General features: G+C 53.1%; 6 protein-coding genes across 6 annotated transcripts; 3 read left to right on the top strand and 3 right to left on the bottom strand.

The window, feature by feature from the left end:
• Positions 1 to 299: 299 nt before the first annotated feature.
• On the top strand, positions 300 to 1338 carry HER10_EVM0006784 (nicotinamide riboside kinase 1). The gene is made up of 3 exons (XM_035476360.1): positions 300 to 532; positions 586 to 691; positions 795 to 1338. The coding sequence occupies exons 1-3, from the start codon at positions 393 to 395 to the stop codon at positions 1326 to 1328; spliced, it is 780 nt and encodes a 259-aa protein (XP_035329526.1). The 5' UTR covers positions 300 to 392; the 3' UTR covers positions 1329 to 1338.
• Positions 1339 to 1488: 150 nt separating this feature from the next.
• Positions 1489 to 4718, bottom strand: HER10_EVM0011286 (glycosyl hydrolase family 15; the record flags this gene model as incomplete). The annotated part of the gene is made up of 7 exons (XM_035480722.1): positions 3559 to 4718; positions 3408 to 3428; positions 3157 to 3357; positions 2957 to 3104; positions 2832 to 2905; positions 2645 to 2776; positions 1489 to 2582 (listed from the first exon to the last, which is right to left on the bottom strand). The coding sequence occupies exons 1-7, from the start codon at positions 3854 to 3856 to the stop codon at positions 1489 to 1491; spliced, it is 1968 nt and encodes a 655-aa protein (XP_035330077.1). The 5' UTR covers positions 3857 to 4718.
• A 1336-nt stretch (positions 4719 to 6054) lies between these two features.
• On the top strand, positions 6055 to 8237 carry HER10_EVM0009016 (SART-1 family protein; the record flags this gene model as incomplete). Its single annotated transcript, XM_035478519.1, has 2 exons — positions 6055 to 7050; positions 7108 to 8237. The coding sequence occupies exons 1-2, from the start codon at positions 6237 to 6239 to the stop codon at positions 8235 to 8237; spliced, it is 1944 nt and encodes a 647-aa protein (XP_035329796.1). The 5' UTR covers positions 6055 to 6236.
• A 334-nt stretch (positions 8238 to 8571) lies between these two features.
• On the bottom strand, positions 8572 to 9213 carry HER10_EVM0007160 (uncharacterized protein; the record flags this gene model as incomplete). Its single annotated transcript, XM_035476726.1, has 1 exon — positions 8572 to 9213. One exon carries the CDS (start codon positions 9211 to 9213, stop codon positions 8572 to 8574), a length of 642 nt encoding a protein of 213 aa, XP_035329572.1.
• A 2984-nt stretch (positions 9214 to 12197) lies between these two features.
• HER10_EVM0007040 (uncharacterized protein) lies at positions 12198 to 15562 on the bottom strand. Its single transcript, XM_035476607.1, has 3 exons — positions 14340 to 15562; positions 13258 to 14220; positions 12198 to 13154 (listed from the first exon to the last, which is right to left on the bottom strand). The coding sequence occupies exons 1-3, from the start codon at positions 15100 to 15102 to the stop codon at positions 12337 to 12339; spliced, it is 2544 nt and encodes an 847-aa protein (XP_035329556.1). The 5' UTR covers positions 15103 to 15562; the 3' UTR covers positions 12198 to 12336.
• A 565-nt stretch (positions 15563 to 16127) lies between these two features.
• Positions 16128 to 17301, top strand: HER10_EVM0013391 (ornithine carbamoyltransferase; the record flags this gene model as incomplete). The annotated part of the gene is made up of 3 exons (XM_035482752.1): positions 16128 to 16457; positions 16514 to 17204; positions 17261 to 17301. The coding sequence occupies 3 exons, from the start codon at positions 16128 to 16130 to the stop codon at positions 17299 to 17301; spliced, it is 1062 nt and encodes a 353-aa protein (XP_035330323.1).
• Between the last annotated feature and the right edge of the window lie 150 nt (positions 17302 to 17451).

Raw genomic sequence — 17451 nt, 5'->3', positions numbered from 1 at the left:
TGTCTGAATTTGGCTGAACCCCCCTGCACCGCCGCTCCCGGTAACCCTTCAGCGGAGGCTGCCCCCACTATCTGACCTTCCTACCAGGGAGGGGTAGTGGTGGGGTTTATTCTTTCATGGGGATCGAACAATCTAATAGTAAGCTACTGCAAGCCGGAATCTCAGATCAAGACTTGGCTGCGACTATCTCCCGCTTACCTTATTCAGAATTTAGCAACTGGCGGTCTATCTGACGGGTAACGACTCATAAACGAGTCTTACCTACCTTTCTCTCTGTCAGTATTCCCCATCAAGTCCGAAAGCAACACATAAGAAGGTTGCTATCCTGAGAGACACACTCGCTCACGACTCAGACATATCTTCCGTGAGGCGCATCACGATAAAGCCTCAAGATGGCGGGGAAGAATGCTGTGATCGTCGGGTTGAGCGGCTGCTCTTCCAGCGGGAAGACGACACTCGCCCGTCTGTTGAGAGATATTTTCCCCAGTACCTTTATTCTTCACGAGGACGATTTCTACAAAGCCGAATCCGAGTGAGTCCCTGCGAATTATAGAATTGGCTAAATCTTGCTTACATTCCGAATAGATTACCAAGTAAGAATGGTCTCTTGGACTGGGACTGCCCTGAATCCATATCTATCCCCGATATGGAAAAGGCTTTAGTTCACATTCGTGAGAATGGTACTTTTCCTGTAAGTTCCATGCGAATAACATAATCCCCCTCACGCTTGGTACTTTTCCTGTAAGTTCCATGCGAATAACATAATCCCCCTCACGCTTCTCACACAATATCAGCCCTTTGTGGACTCGAAAGAAGACCAAAACTCCGTCGGCAAGTGCCCAGTCTCGGATGAGAAGATCGCCGCCATGAAAGCCAAAGTCGAAGCCTGGCTCCAGCCCGGCAAGCCAGGACACGCCATCTTTACCGAGGGCAAGCTCAATGTCTGTCTCTTTGACGGCTTTCTCCTCTACTGTAAGGAGATGGAGACGACCATGGAACTTATCGACATCAAGCTATTCCTCCTCGTAAGTCGCGCTAAGGCGACGCAGCGGCGCGAGGCCCGCGATGGATATGTCACGTTGGAGGGATTCTGGCAAGACCCTCCTGGGTACGTGGACAAGATTGTCTGGCCGAACTATGTCGAGTCTCATTCGTGGCTTTTTGAGAATGGAGACGTCGAAGGAAAGCTGAATGCGGAGGTATTAAATGAGAAGAACATCAAGGCACAGCTTGGCAAGGGACTGGATATCGATATGGAGACTACTCTGGAGTGGACTGTTGACACCATCATCACGGAGTTGGAGAAGCGTGCTTCTGAGAAGTCCTAAGAAGACCAGCAGGACTTCATGAGATATTGAACTAAAGATTCAAGAATAATATGTGCAAGAAGATAAGCGTATGTACTTCACCCCTTTCCCTAGGGTGTTTTGAAACAGCTCCATGCAGCTCTTTGCAAAGACGGTGAACCACCGAGGCACTCCAATATAACTATCCTTGCCAGGTGTCAGACTTCGTAGCCGTCGACGAGCAGGTTGACGGGACTGTGTAGCTGCGGTTGGGGTCACTCTCCCAAGTGACGGCACCACCGCTGGCAACGTTGATGTACTTGTACTGGAACGTCGTACCAGCCGGCAACTCAATGGTCACAGTCCAGATGGGGTTGGCCGAAGTGTATCCCGAAGCACTCAATGCGATGGCATTGCTCGGGTTCCAGCTTCCGAGGGCGGCGGTGCTACCCACCAACTTGATCGTCTGGCCGAACTGCGTCACGACCCGGGCGTTGAAAGTGACGAGCACGGAGCTGGCAATAGGGCATCCCGTCGCGGTCGGCGTAGCCCCCGTAGTGGTTCCCGTGGGTGATCCGCCTCCTCCACCAGGCGTCTGGTTGGCAGGGAACGAAGTCGCCGTGGCGCTGGAGTATGAGCCGGCGACGGAGGTAGCCTGGCACGTACCCGGGACCGAGGTGGCAGAGCCGACCCAGCCCTTGGGGATGACGTTGGCGCGGCGCTGGGCGGCTGTGAGGAAGGCTGCGTAAGACCAGGTGAGATCGTCCGCCGAAAGGGGCTGGCCGTTGCTGCGAGAGAACTGCTCGGCGAGCGAGCCGTTGGACTGGGCGTAGGTCGCGACCACGTTCATAAAACCGTCCGCGTAGGCGCTGACGGTGCTGATGAGCGAGTTGTAGGTTGACGAGCCGGAGGCGTACGTCCCGGGTGCAACGGAGCCGTCACGGTCACGGAAGAAGGCCAATGACGTCTGGGTGACTGTGATGGATCCTTGCTGCTTCCAAACATAGAGGGCGTCGTAGAGCTGCTCGGCGGCGGCCAGGGTGTTGAGGTACCACGGGTTGCCGTTGTAGTAGCTGTCTTCAGGGTATCTGCCGACTGCAACAGCGGCGGATTGGGCGATACCGTTGTTGATCGCGTAGATGGAACGGAAAGAATCGACGACGACCTTGTGGCTGGCAAGGGCTTTGTCACTGCAGGGCTGGAAAGTCGCCGCGTCGCAGGCTGCGGCCGGGTCGAAGTTGTGAATGGAGGCGAGGATAACGTTGGCATCACGGCCAGATCTTCCGTTTCCGTTGACTTGAGGGTGTTAGACTGCGTGGTTCACTGACAGGCAGATGAGATTGTGCTCATGAACTCACTGTTTGCAACCATGAAGTTGCCCGAAGGGTTCCAGAATCTGCCCAAGAAACACAGGACTTGGGGAGCTACGGCATCACAAGCTGCACACGACTGTCCAAGAGACCGGGCCAACGCGCTGCCCTCAACAAGAGCTGGTTTCTTGACTTAGTCTTGATGACTGTTCATCATGTACTGAGGTGAACTTACCGCGATGTTGGCTGGCGACGGTGAAGAAAGAACTTCCCTGGACCTCCTCCCACAGATCAAAACCAGTCTGGTCCCTAGAGACAGGTCAGAGATGCTCATAGCCAATTGTAATCTGGTCTTCTTACCAGTACTGGGCAACATATGCCAAGTCATTGCGGATCACCGGCCACAAGACGGATGAGGCAGTAGATGAGTAGCCGTTTGATACGAGCCATTTCGCGTAACCGATAATGGCAATGGCTCGCAGCGCCGGACCATCTCTCTGAGGTCGTCCTAAGTCAATATTAGTATGCGCCTCAAATCTAGTGGCAAGTGTCCAATATACCCCAAGCACCCGTGAAGGGAGCCAAGTTCACTTCGAACTTGGGCTCGCCAAGACCGGCACCATCGCCCAAGCCTCCGGAAGGGTTTGAGACTCCCTGGAGACGAGCTTGAGAGGCGATGTAGTTCTGGATGTTGGTCTGAAGGTTGGCATCGTAGCTGTTGGTGAAGATGTCTACCACAGCCTTGAAGACGAGACCAGCATCTACAGATCTGTCAGTTTCTGCAGTGAAGCCACTCGTAGATTGCGTTTACCTCTAGTCCACGTGTAGAAATCTGTGGTACGTTAGCTTAAGTCCCTGGATCAAGGTGCCACGTTTGCCCCTCGGAGAGCAAGTCGGTGAATTTGTTCCTCAGCTCGTTTCTCTGCTTGAAGCGTGTCACCAACAGAAGTTAGGGAACTTACACGGTGGGTCGGTCTTGTCCGGAGAAGCAATAACGATGCCAGAGCTGACGCCTTGAGCATGGCAACCGTTAGGGCCAATGTTACAGAGTAGCTGCGCAAGGGCTATGGGAGTCTCAGTGGCAATGAAGGAGTCGACGTCTCTCTTGACAAATTGGCCGCCAGGATAGCCAAAGATCGTCTGGGTGGCGAGTGACCCAAGCAGAAGAGCGGAAGTGAGAAGCTTCATGATGGGCTGTGTAAGGCGCTCTGTGGTGTTGTGTGCCAGGCTTCCTGACATGACATGTTGTAGGTGAACCATGATGATTATATACTTCTTCGCAAGGCACGAAGAAGCGGTAGGGCAGGGGGTGTGTTCAGGGTGGGTTGCTTTGATGTGCCTCGAAGGCCCGAATGCTGGAGTATCACCGAGCTGTCAAGCTGGCCTGCATTAGTCTCACGAACATCCAAGATGCCCCTCGTCACGAGCTAGAAGCTGGACTTATGTCGGCACAACGGCGAGAGAATTGTGGTCGAGCCGTTCAATAGCTCCTCCAAGCCCACTCGGTTCTGGAGTACAAGCCTACGATCCCACCTCTCGTCGTCCTCACTCTCAACTTCTTCAGGTTCTTTTGTAAATAGTATCAGTGCCGGCAGCTACGAGTGCTCCAGCAGTGCCGTGAGACAAGGGTAACAATAATCCCAGCTCAAGAGATGCCGTACAGGTCGCACGTGTACCAGGTTGGCTGTATAATCAGAAGGTCACCTCAGGTAGGCAGCAAGGATAGCAGACAGGGGTTGAATGATGTCGTCGGCAAGGCCAAGGAGATCAGACAACCTTGTCGTTCGGTCCTTTCCGCCAGGAACTGCGGGGTGTTATTGGTGGCTATGATGAACTTCAGGAGGACTCATGGGGGTTGGGGTCGAGGGGTAGTGGAGGAAGAGGTTTAAGCGTTCCCCGCACACCCCTTCCCGAGGCTTAGGCTTGATCGAACGACTGAGACATTGGATGGCTTGCACTGCTGATGCTTAATGCGTATTGGAGTGCAAGCGGCCTTTGTCTGAAGCATACACTTGTCGAAGTTGGACGAACCTAAGAAAGAGAGCGATGCTCTGGGTCATTTGAAAGGAGAGGCAAGTAACAGCTGTCGTTGTTGTTGTCGTCCCATCCGAGCCAGCCTCATGTCTCATCGGCATCTAGAAGCTGGGCATGCGATGCTTCCTCACCCACCTGCGCATGCTGGTGGTGTGATGCCATCAAGTCGACATCATCAATGCGGAAACTCCTTCTCCCTCGAGGCCGAAATGTCCTTTTTACAGCTTGCTCATTTGCTGCCGTGCAGTAGCGTCGACCAAGCTGTATGAAGTGTAACGATGTTACGGCGGAGTCTCCTGTTGATATCGGGCCGGACGAGAGAGAGTTAGCCATGCCAATAGCTACCCCAGATCACACGGCTGCACCCCGCACCGGCCATCCCACATGTTGGCCAACTTGGCCCCGTTGACTCGGCCGGCCGGGATATCCAGAACGGGGACTCTGCGCCGTAACCGACAAACTCTGATGGCCTTGAGAAGCGAGAGGGTGGGCACCAAGATGCAGGAGCAGTATGCATCGTCGAACGGCGCAAGCTTGAGATGACAGCGCCAGGTACGGGATGCGCCGAGAAAGAGCCCGTGGAGAAAATCATGGCTCGTCTATCGATTTTTATCTGCAGGTCTTTCACATGTCTTCTTAGGTAAGAATGGTACTAGACATGGGATATTTCATGTAAAAACCTGGTAACAGCATCTTCAAAAGTGGTCTCTGGTCTAGGCGCAAACGAGATGCCCGCAACTCGGTTTTAGATGGTCCGCGAAGACTGTTTTGCGAGATGGGTGCCAGTTTTAGGTAAGTGCGATTTTTTCTTCTCACTTGAAGCTGCCTTGCGCCTGACGCGCCGCAGTCGCTGGGCAAAATCCGGATGGAAACTACCACTTTACGCGCTCACGATAGTGAAATTTCTTCAGAAAGATTTACGCGGAGAAGAATAGAAGTTCTCCAGGGTCATAGTTTGTGGGCAAGTCATGGTTTTCCCTAACCTCATAGATCGACGATCTCGGCAAAAGGGGTAGGAATATGACGTCCCCAGTACAAGATTACACCACGCTCAAGCTTTTGACGGCGAACATGGCTGCCTCAAGACCGGTCACTCTTGAACCTGTCGATCGGAAGATTGACATCATGAAATTTGATGGCTCCTTGGATGATCGAGCTGCCGCAGAACTCGACCCTGACTCCCGTAGGAGCAGAGGAATTCTGGGCACAGGCCCGTGTTTGTTGAAGAAGGAAAAGAAAAAGAGAAGAGAATTTTCGCAAGGCTGCGCTATGTAGTAAAAATCAGAGACCCACCTCGGACGATTAGCTAAGCACAGGTCGTTGGCGGTGGAGAACGACCCTGATGAGCCTGGGTGCCTGGCAAAGTGTTGGTGAGCCGCATGCTTTTTCCGGTTGGCCACGAAGTTTGACGCCTGGTAAGGTATCCTTATCGGAATCGCACTTGCAACTCCAGCTTTCCGTCGATGCTCCATAGTGCCTTACTTTCATCGTCCGGAGCCCTCGACTCACCATCGCGTCAACTGGCGAAACCGCATCTCTTTTCAACCCTGCACAACGAAAGACGCACCTATCGCCAGAAATAATTAGAACGCAAGTTACAGCCAAGATGGACGCCGCAACCATCGAAGAGACGAATCGCATTCGCGTTTCGCTGGGCATGAAGCCATTGCCGGTCCCTGGTGCCGCCCCAGCCGAAACACAGCACGACGATTCTGCATCGGAAGAAGAGGATGCGTCTGCGACACTCGAAGGACGTCAGGCGCAAGCATACGACAACTACCAAAAGGTTCGCGACGCCGAAGCCGCCAAGCGCAAACGAGAAGAGCGAGCTGCCGCAGCGAAAAGGGAAAGAGAAGCTGCGCAGCGCAATGCAATCTTGGAGGGCAAGGGTCTCGGCGAAGCTGACGAAAACGACGTGGACGCGAAGGCATGGCTGAAAGCGCAGAAGAAGCGACAAAAGGCCATCGAGAAGGCCAGGAAGTTGGAGGAGGAACAGGCGGCAGCTGAAGCAGCTGCGCTCGCGGCAGTCGAGTACACTTCGAAAGACCTTGCTGGAGTAAAGGTCGCGCACGAGTTGGACAACTTCCTCGATGGCGACGAACAGATCTTGACCCTGAAGGACTCGACCATCGATCAGAATGAAGAAGAGGGCGATGAGCTTGAGAACATGGACGTCAGAGCCAGAGAGCAATTGCAAGAGAGGCTAGATTTGAAGAAGAAAAAACCAGCATACGACGTCTTTGCTGCGGCAGATGAAGATGGTGAACGCGGCATCTTGGCTCAGTACGACGAAGAAATTTACGGCAAGAAGGGCAAGAAGTTCACTCTTGATGGGTCTGGCGCTATTGCGGAGTTGGGAGATATTCTTGGAGCACCAGAAAAGGTCAAAAAGTTGCAAAACGTTGATCTCGATGTCATGCGTAAGTATCGCCTAACTAAACATAATTATAATGGGACGTCGCTAACCCTCCACCCAGAAGACGCGCCTACTTCAGATTACCTTGATATCTCAGAAATCAAGGTGAAGAAGCCGAAGAAGAAGAAGAACAAGTCAACAAGGCAGAAGCCTATTGATGAGGACGACATCTTCCCCCTTGATGCGACACCGGCAGACGACAATGAGATGGACGTAGACTCCGGCGCGGCTATCAGCAAGAAGAAACGCAAAGTGGAGGACGACAATTTTGTTGATGACGACGATTTGCAGGCTTCCCTCGCCATCCAGCGAAAGAGCGCATTAAAGAGGCGGAAGAAGAACCGGCCCGAGGACATTGCTCGGCAACTCAAAGAACAAGCAGATGAGCCGGACAATGAGGCTCTCAATGGCGGTGTAGTCATTGATGAGATTTCCGAGTTTGTGTCCAATCTCAAAAAGCCAGAAGAGGAGGAGGAGCGCAAAACAAAGAGGCCAAAGTCCACATCAGTAGAGCCTGTAACGGCCATGGGCGCCGCCGACGACGACGATGAAGATCACCCGATGGGCGACGATGCTTATAATGTTCCAGAGGATAGAGCTCGAGAGACATCTGCAGAAATTGCAGCGACGGGAGTGGACGAAGAGAAGTCACTCAACACCGGTATGGGTTCAGCTCTAGCACTACTCAGAGAGCGTGGTCTTATCAAAGACTCTCATGGTGCGGAGCGAAACATGAGCGAACGCCAAAAGGCCGAATTTTTGGCAGAGAAGAGACGTCTCGAAAGGGAGCAAGAAGACCGAGCCAAGTACCAGCGAGAGCGCGACAGAAACAGCGGCCGACTGGATTCCATGTCTGTAAGAGACAGAGAGGAGCGCGCCCGACAAGCAAACGCCCATCGCGAACTGCAGCAATCACGCGTCGTCGACGAGCTTTTCAAGAAGCACTACAAGCCCAACGTGGAGCTCAAGTACGTGGACGATCACGGCAGATCTCTCGACCAGAAGGAAGCCTTCAAGCACATGAGTCACCAGTTCCATGGCAAGGGCAGCGGCAAGGGCAAGACCGACAAGTTGCTGAAGAAGATTGAGGAGGAGAAGCGACGCGAGGCCAAGCCGACGTTTGACGCGAGCGAGAACGCAAACATGAACTCATCATCGGCGAAGCGGCAGGCCGGTGTTCGATTACAATAAAAGGCTAATCGGGTTGGTGTCGGGACCATGGACCAGGAAAAAGGTGCAGACCCTTTAATATGTACAATCCAAATTGAAGCTTATTCCCTGCTGACACAACGCTCAACTCTTCAGACGCCCCCGGTTGGTTTTGCTGACGCTTTCTTTGTGATACTCATTCATCCCGTTTTCAACTGTTAGAGGTGCAAAGTTGTACACTCTGGCATCCCTTGTGTGCTGTCATCTTGCTTCGAAGCAGGAAAGGCGGCCCTTCTTTGTGACCACGAAATGCTCAGGCCAAGTGGCTCGACCATCTTGCGTTTGTCTATTCATGCTGCCCAAGTCGTTGGGGCCGTCATGATGGGCCTAGCAGGCTCTCCCAGCTCCAGCGTGGCTCGCGGGGTATTTCGTTTCTTGATTTCGCTGGTGTGACAGGCGCGTCGCTCAGGCTCTCGTACTCCCTCTGAGCCTCATCAATCATTCTGAATATGTCGTCCATGTTGAACGCCGACGTCGTCCGCCTCGGCGACATGGCAAGACGCTCCGGCGTGTGGCCGCTGCTCTCAATCGCATCCGTGACCTCCAGCATAAGATCCTCCATCAGCGGCGAGACGCACGGTGAAAAGTCGGCCGAGAAGTCAGACGAGGTGAAGGACAGCGGGCTATCCGGCTTGCTATTGATGCTGCTGCTTTGACTCGGCTGCCGTTTCAGAGGCGTGACGCTTCGGCTCGTCGTCGACGCGGACGCCGTCGCTGCCGTTGGTGTCATGTCGATGCTGCCGCCGTGGGTTCGGCACCGTTGTTGTAAGCGGGCCCGTCTCTGGTCCCGCCGCGATCTGATGATATCCCGAACGGCGTTGCCGTGGAACTCGCAGTCTGCTGCCGCCGGTGAGCCGCGGTAGCAGTCCTTGCGGCCGCAGATGCCGTGTGTGAAGACGTCTGGGTGCGTGACTCTGAAGTTGAGCATGCCTTGCCTGCCTGCGCCTGTACTCATCATGCTGGGCTCTATGTGACAGTATGTGGAGATGGGCCTTTGTGTGAAAGAATAAGAAGAAAAGCTGGTGAAGAGCTTGCTGTTATGAGATGCTCATGCCAAGCCTTGATGTAGGCCAAGAGAAGTATGAGCTAAATGAAGGGTAAGTATCCGGGGCCTTAGATAGGTAGCTGAAGATGAAAGAAGAACCAATATTTACCTCTTGAGCTTGAAGAAAAGCCTCAGCGCCCACGTTCTCTTCCTTCTATTTGGTGTACCCCGCGTTCAGCTAGTCGTAAAGGCCAGGCTTTTACGCCCACTTGAAGTGAGTTTGAGTCGATCTCGCCTTTGAGCTTTCTTCGGCACTTGTAACACAACCCTTTGGGAACCGCTCCCACGCCTCCTTCAGCTTCTTCTTGCTCTCTTTTGCCCCGTTTCAAGGTACGCACGCGAAAAGGCGTCTGCGGCGCTGCTGCTAGAAGGCAAAATCTCTCAGAAGTTCCCTTTTCCCTCACTCTTTCTCTCTCTCTCTCGGTAGCGAAAGCCCGGCCCCGGACTAATTCTGGAAACGGTGTGCTTGGAACAAAGGCCGATCTGCCAGCGTGGCGTTGACTTTTCCTTATTTCCTTATCTCTTTTGAGTTCAGGCGGAAGATGTACCGTAGGCGAGGATAGATAGAGCAAAAGCCCGTAAGATCAGGTGCTACACGTGCGCGGCGGAAAGTCTGATCACTTGTTCTTTTTTGGCGTAGGTCTTGGTGTAGAAAAAAGGCGGATGAATGACAGGGCAGGAGAAGGAAAAGAAGTAATCAACGAACAAGATGAAAAGGAAGCAGAAGAAATAGAACGATCGAGGTGATATCCGCTGTACGCCTCTCGCTCTCTCTCCCTTTCTCACCACTCGAACCCAAGGAAGACAAAAAAACGCCCACGTTTCGTGTTGTTTCCTCTCGTCAAACTCAAGGATCGCGATGGTGCGGGATCGTTGGTTTTGCTTGCTTACACATAACATGATTCTTGTGTCTTTTGCCCAGTCCGCCTCACCAAATCCTCCTCATGGCTTCATACCCCAATGGTCTGAGTCTCCCTTTGACGTTCCAATGAACCCAGTCCAAAGTCCTGTCCCTAGGCGACCTTAATCTCCAGCCCAAAAAAAACCCGTAGCTCCGTCGGAGAATTTGCATTCCAATCGACCCTTTCTTCCCGCTAGTCACTGTTTCGGTTGTTCGTCTTTCCCTCCCCTCGAATTTCCCCTTGCAACGTAAGTGTGAACCTCCCCCACGTGCAATCGGGATCGATCCTCCACGTTTGACGAGCGGGAAGTACGACAAACCTCCCGTGTAACACGATGTTATCGAGGCTGAATAGAGTGTATCAAGGGGCATATTGAATGTTTTAACAGAAATCGCGATTCCTCCCCCGCCGTCGTCATCATCGCGATGGGGGGGGGGGGGGGCGCAATAGGTGATGTGATGTGATCTGTCCTCGATAATCGCAATGCGTGTTGGTATTTCTCCCGCCCCGCGCCATGCCTCGCTCGACAATATCCACGAGCCCCATACCATTGCCTCATTCTCCAGATTCCAAAATCGTTTTTACAAAAGCGTCCAAGACGTACACGCCGCGCCGCCGCCGCCGCCGCGGGGCTGCCAAATCAGCCCACATATCGAGAAAAAGTCCGGGTCTCATGACAGCGGACCTTGCCGTGAGGTAGGTAGGCCACAAGCCATAGTTCCGTCAGAGGGCGGGCGCTTTTCCCAGTGTTCCAGCAGTCTAAGACAGACAAGCCCAAACAACCGAAAAAAGAAGAAAACAGCGAAAAACAGCTTGATGGGCCGATCTGGCCAAAGGCTGAGAAAGGAAATAAGCGTAAAATAAAAAGGGTGAGATAACAAGCCGTCGTGAAAAGGCCGAAATGTACAGAGTAGAGAATATGTACATCTTCAGGCTCCAGCTTCGGGAGGGACATTCTTGCCCTTGATCACAGCGTCGGCTTCCGCGAGTTGGTCCACGCCGCCTGTTGCTGTCAGGCCCGCAGACGATCGCCGCGTCACGATCCACCACGTCAGCGTCAGGACCGTGAGCCATGCGGCGACCCAGGTAATGACCACGCGCGGCGAGCGGCGGCGTCGCGGTGCGTAAGGGGAGAAGTTGATGCTCGGCATCGCGTGCAAGGGGGCGCCGGTGCCGTGGACGAGGTCCGTAAGTGTGAGAGGTATGTGTTTGGATTTGAGACTGTGCGTGCCCTCCTTTTTGCTGGTCGTGAACGGCAAACGCTAAGAGTTGATGACCGCGGCTATTGTGTGGCTCAACGAGCAAATGTTTCCATGAGAAAGCTAGTGTACGCGGATAGTATGAGGAGATCAATTGATGTTCGACGTTGTCATGTGGGTGAGGTTATAAGAGTGGTAGTCTCGATGAACGAGCGTTAAGCCTGGAGTGACATTGAGTGGGTCATTTGACGCCAGACATGTCGAGCACTGTCTTGCGCACCGTGTCTACCTGCTGTGATATACAGAACAGGATGGGCAGCTTTCCTTCTTGGCTTTGGATCTACTCTCTATATTGACCGGACAATATGGTCTCAATATATTTAAGAATATTATTGAAGCAGAAGAGGGAATAGACGCGATGGTGGGGAATCAAGAATAGGGACGATGTTTGCGTTGGCCATCCCTTGCACTCAATGAGTAGGCTTCAAGGGATTGTCCAGGATTCAGATCATTTTCATATTCATTAACCAGAAGACATTCAAGTGAAGAGTCGAGTTTGTTTCCGAGAAATATATCGCTACCTGAATCATTGAGATGTCTCTCAAAACTACATTGTTAATATAGGGAGACGCGGAGAAGAATTGTTCTACATGTATCTGGCCTCAAAGCCCACAACACCATCAATGGTTTACATTCGGCAGGCAGACTACTCGAAACTGATGGAAACCAATGTTCAGTCATCGGAAGGTTGAGACTTATTTGTTTGATCACATTGAGTGTATTCACATAGCCATGTGGCTGTTCTATGCATTGTACTGATATACAAGTTACGACTTGTGTTTTCTTGTCGCTTTACGCACAAAGCGGCGACAGCCGCCCCCAAACCAGTTAATAAACCAACCAACGCCAAATTCAAGTCCAAAGCCAATAATCGTTTACAAACGAATGCTTGCACCTATTCCCTGGCCCTCGTACCAGACCGTATCCTTCCAATTCCCGATCCGCACAGTGACATTCGCACTCGCATCAAGGGTTAGGGACCCTCCAATTGCTCTCTTCACGGCATCATAGCCCACTGATCCTGCAGACCAGTCAACAGGCAGCCTGGGCGTTACAGACATTCCCGGCGGCGCCGCAAAGGGTAGGCCATAGATAATACGGCCGACCGGTTCTGTGTGGTTGTATAACGCTGTAGCGTTGATCCAATCAACATAAATGGTGTTATACCGTAGCGGAGACACCAGGGTAAACGTCGCTGTGGAGGAAAGCACGTGGAAAGTCGCATCTCTGATGAAATGTCCCTTCTTATCGCCTTCTCCGGGAAGGTCCAACTTCGGAGCGGCGATGCTGATGTTCAGCTTTGATAGGCCCTCACCAATGAGAGGGGCAGTCGGAATCGTGCCTCGATGAGTCTTGACGTCTATGGTGACATTGCGTCCGGAGAGATATTCTGATATCATATCACTGGCAATCTTGCGGCCGGCTTCGCCCTCGACGGTCGGGTCCCAATTTGCTTTCACAAGCAAGTTTGTGTTGTTGCCCTTGTCGACTCTGAGATTCTCGGCAGTAGCACTGCCAAGCACGAAACCGTCCCTCACAATATGTATGTTGATATAGGGTATGGAGGCTGTGTACGGTGTCGGATTTGTGATGTTGACCAAAGCCTCAAGCGTCATCGCTGAAGAAGAGGTACTGATAATCTTCACATCTCCCACTTGTGGGTGAATGCTGCCAAAGGTGTCGCCAGGGAGAGCTGCACCAGTGTAAGCCTTAATGCTCGCTCAGTTCCCCTTAGTGAGCAGGGACATAAGAAATCAACCCACGATAAGACAAACAGTGCCGGACTTAGTACGGACGTTTTACCGGGATTTTGCCCTCAGCAGGGACATCCTTCAAGACCAAGTTTCCAAGAGCCGTATTGACTCGAATGTCGACACCGGCCTTGACGTCCAGCAGGACCTGCTTTCCGCCGAAAAGAAGTCTCTGCATAACGTCCGTCAAGACATCGCCATCGGTGATATTGAGGGGAGCATCAATGACCCGGGACGTGATTCTCAGGAGAGGCTCGTGTTTTTCGTCGCCGGCCTCTTTCGTTGAGTTAGCGGACTGCCACTTGTCGAGGTTCAGTTCTCCGAGTTTCTTGTTCTGATACATGACGTCTGCCGTGGCTCTCAAATCCGTGACATTGATGTCAAAGTTCATCTCTTTCGGAAGACTCGCGAGAACCTCAACCGTACCCGAAACCTTTGGCGATCCATCAGGGTCATCCGGGTCCGCCATAGGATCGGGCAATTGAAAGTTCACATCAGTGAGCGAGAAGCTCTTGATGAGGTTGTCGAAACCCTGACCCGGGAAGGGAACGGGAACAGTGATCTCGGACAGAATGTCGCCGACCCAGTCTGGGGTGTCTGAATCGGGCATTTTGCGACCACGGACGTAGACAGTGGCGGCCTCGCCGTGCATGTACTGATCCAAGAATTTGTCCAGAGGTGACGACTTGGAATTAGGGCAAACTCTTGTCAGTGACTTTGGGAGCTCTCGGACGATACCAGAGACGTTGACAGTGACATCGGTTCGTGGCTTGATTGAGAGGGGCTTAGTTGTGGCGTCGGCGAGAAGAATGTAGGGGTCAAAAGAATTGCAGTTGGGAACCAGAACTTCAAAGCCAAGTTCCGGTACATCTAAGCTGACGGGAAACTCGTTGTAGGCGGTGATGGCTACATCGGCGCCGACAGCTGTTCGCTGGCCGTCCGAGTCTGGCAGGTCTCGGAAGTTGAGGCGCGAGATATTATACTGCGGCAACGTTGGGATTTGGTTCGCTAAATGAGGCATCAGTATGGAGCTTGAAGGAGCATGTCGTGATTAAAGCATAGTGATATTTAAAGCAGAACTTTTTCTCCAAAGTACAGGGAAGCAAAGGAGCGGTAGAGTGATTGACCTTCAAATACCAAGACCTCGCTCACTGGATGAGTGCCGAGTGGGAGGATTCCGGACTTGAGTGGAATGTTGGCCTTTCCAAGCACCTTTAGCTGGTCGAGCTTTCCATCTAGCCATTCGTTGGCAATCTTTCGGTACGCTTCGGCGTCACCGGGGGACAGTTCGGCGATGAAATCGATCGCGGTAGTTTGGCCATCGACGATACTAATGGTGAGTGGCGGCACGACAGCAGTGCCGAGCAAAGCATCGTCGTATTCTGGCAAGAACACGCCAACCTTTGTCTGCTCTGTTCCCAATTGCCTCACAATCCAAGTCGCAAACTTTCCAATCCTTCGAGATGTCGTGTCCTGGACCCTAGAGCCATCAAGCTTGAAGTTGGCCTGAACACGCGCCCGCACACCATCCGTCGTGATTGATTCTAGGGCCAGATTCGTCGGCTCGACGACGGCAGCCTGCTTCGCATACTCTTGAACTGCCGAGGGAACGAAGAAGCAACCGGCCATGATACCAAATACCAACAATATCAATACGGTGATGGATATCACTGACGCCCATCGTACAGAACTCTTAGTGGTCGTGCTCGGCGGGTTTGAAGCGAGGGAGGCGGCGCGGGACCTCTCAGGGTCGTCTTGCTCGCCATCGTATCGGGGCGTCGCAGAAGAGCTGGATAACAGAGGCGCCGATTCGGACAATGAAGAGTCATCTTCGGCCCTGCCTTTGCCCTTGCCCGCCAGGAGCGGCGATCTTTCTTCGTCTTCGGCCATTGCGCGTAGAGAACTATCGTGATCACAGTTTGTGGTGTGTCGTTGTCGGATCAGAGCGCAAGAAAGTCCGTCATCGCCGGTCGAGATGGCAAACAGTAATGAAACCAAGAAAAAGTCGTACAAAAGGAAATCATGCAGAGAGGAAGTGTACGGGGTTCCGATCTTGCCCAGACAACCCAGATAGTCGGGATTCGTAATGGTGATGATGTCAAGTAACTTGGTTCATCCCAGGACGGGCAGTGCGGTTGAAGAGGCCGGGGTGGAGGTCAGCTGAAACCAATGAGACGAGATCTGGTCACCGGGGCGGACTTTCCACACAGCGCCCATGTGGATGGCTGGGGATGATCTTCCCACCCACGCCTCAATTGCCCTCCAGTGCCTGGCCGGGTGGGCACGGGCCTTTCCTTCCTTCTCAGGCACACATGCACCACCTGGGCACCCTCAGTCTGCACTACTGCAGTTGCAGCAGTAAATCACTGCCCACTGGTGACTGCCCGGACTACGGCCAACTTATGTTGTTGGCGAGTTCCGGTTCCGGCGCTTTCGACAGACCAGTCTGGGCCCACGCAGCAAGAAATGCCTTTAGGAAAGCTACCTTATCTAGGTACACAGTGTCAGTGCCTCGCCTGTATAATCCTTATCGTGCTATCCTTCCATTCTGGCCTGACCTTGCATACGCCCTGCAACGCGCTGTGGCTACAGGCAGAGGGTGACTCTGAAATTTTCGGTGTAAAGCGGTGAGGAGTTCGTTGAGTTTGCAGCCCGCAGGAGACTTTGTGGAGGTCCCGGCCGTTGTAGTCTCTCACTGAAGCTATCCATCCAATCCAATCGTGACTCAACCAACTCTTAATACTCATCAATTGACCACCCCTTCGACTCATTAGCCATTTTCTCTCACTATTCACAACTTCAGACTGAACCTACATCCATTGACCCTCAATTGACTTGACTCGACCTGCACAAAGGGGTCTACAGCTTCTTGCATTTCACACTTTCTTAAAATTCGACCCTCCAAGTCGCCCACCATGAAGCAAACGGCTTTCCGAGTCACTCGTCAAGCTCTCAACGGCGCCCAGAGCCGCGCATACTCACAATCGACCGGCCCGCGCCATCTCATGTCCATTGCGGACCTGAGCCCGGCCGAGTTCGCTACCCTCGTCCGCAATGCCGCCTCAAACAAGACCGCAGTCAAGTCCGGCAATGTGCCCCAGGCGCTCGCATCGAGCTTGACCGGCAAGACCGTTGCCATGATGTTCAGCAAGCGCAGTACCCGTACTCGTGTGTCGACAGAAGCTGCCGTGGCTCTCATGGGTGGTCATCCCATGTTCTTGGGCAAGGATGACATTCAGCTCGGGGTACGTTGACGGAAGCTCACATGAGATGGAGTGCACTCAAGTAACAGGCTGTCTAGGTTAACGAGTCTCTGTATGACACCTCCAAGGTCATCTCTTCCATGACCTCCTGCATGGTCGCCCGTGTCGGTCCTCACTCTGATGTCGCTGGGCTGGCCAAGGACTCTAGCGTCCCTGTCATCAACGCGCTCTCCGACGACTACCACCCTCTGCAGATTATTGCCGACTTCCTGACTATCCACGAGGCATTCCCTGCCTCTGCCACCTCAGACAAGGCCGACCTGGGCCTGAAAGGAATGAAGGTCGCCTGGATCGGAGACTCCAACAACGTCCTCTTTGATCTGGCCATCGGCTGCGTCAAGATGGGTGTCGATATCTCCGTGGCCTCTCCCACTGGCTACAGCATTCCTGAGGCCATGAAGGCCGTCATCAACTCTGCTGCCAAGGGCGTTGCCTCTCCCGGTAAGCTGACAGAGACGACCGTTCCCGAGGAGGCCTGCAAAAACGCCGACATCCTGGTGACCGATACGTGGGTTTCCATGGGCCAGGAGACCGAGACCCAAAAGCGTCTCAAGGCCTTTGCCGGCTTCCAGATCACCAACGACCTGGCCAAGCGCGGCGGTGCCAAGGAGGGCTGGAAGTTTATGCACTGCCTGCCTCGTCACCCCGAGGAGGTAGCCGATGAGGTCTTTTACAGCCCTCGTTCCTTGGTCTTCCCTGAGGCCGAGAACCGTCTCTGGGCTGCTGTTTGTAAGTTTCACTTTCTATATCTCTCGGCAGACGTCACGACGCTAACGATCGAACAGCTGCCCTCGAGGGCTTCGTTGTGAACAAGGGCAAGATCTAGGTGGGACATGTGTCGGCGTTTAAAAGGCTCACAGCTACAACAAAAGGCGAGGCGTTTCTTTCTTTGGTAAACAAATGGTACAAATTGTATAGCAACTTGGTAGCATTGAAAAAGATGGCAATACCCCTTTTTTACCAACGCCGGATATTC

Source organism: Colletotrichum scovillei, assembly GCF_011075155.1.
Source record: "Colletotrichum scovillei strain TJNH1 chromosome Unknown Contig00009, whole genome shotgun sequence".
NCBI classification, from domain to species: domain Eukaryota; kingdom Fungi; phylum Ascomycota; class Sordariomycetes; order Glomerellales; family Glomerellaceae; genus Colletotrichum; species Colletotrichum scovillei.
The sequence above is the reverse complement of the archived record's forward strand: the minus strand, read 5'-3'. Positions and strand labels throughout refer to the sequence as shown.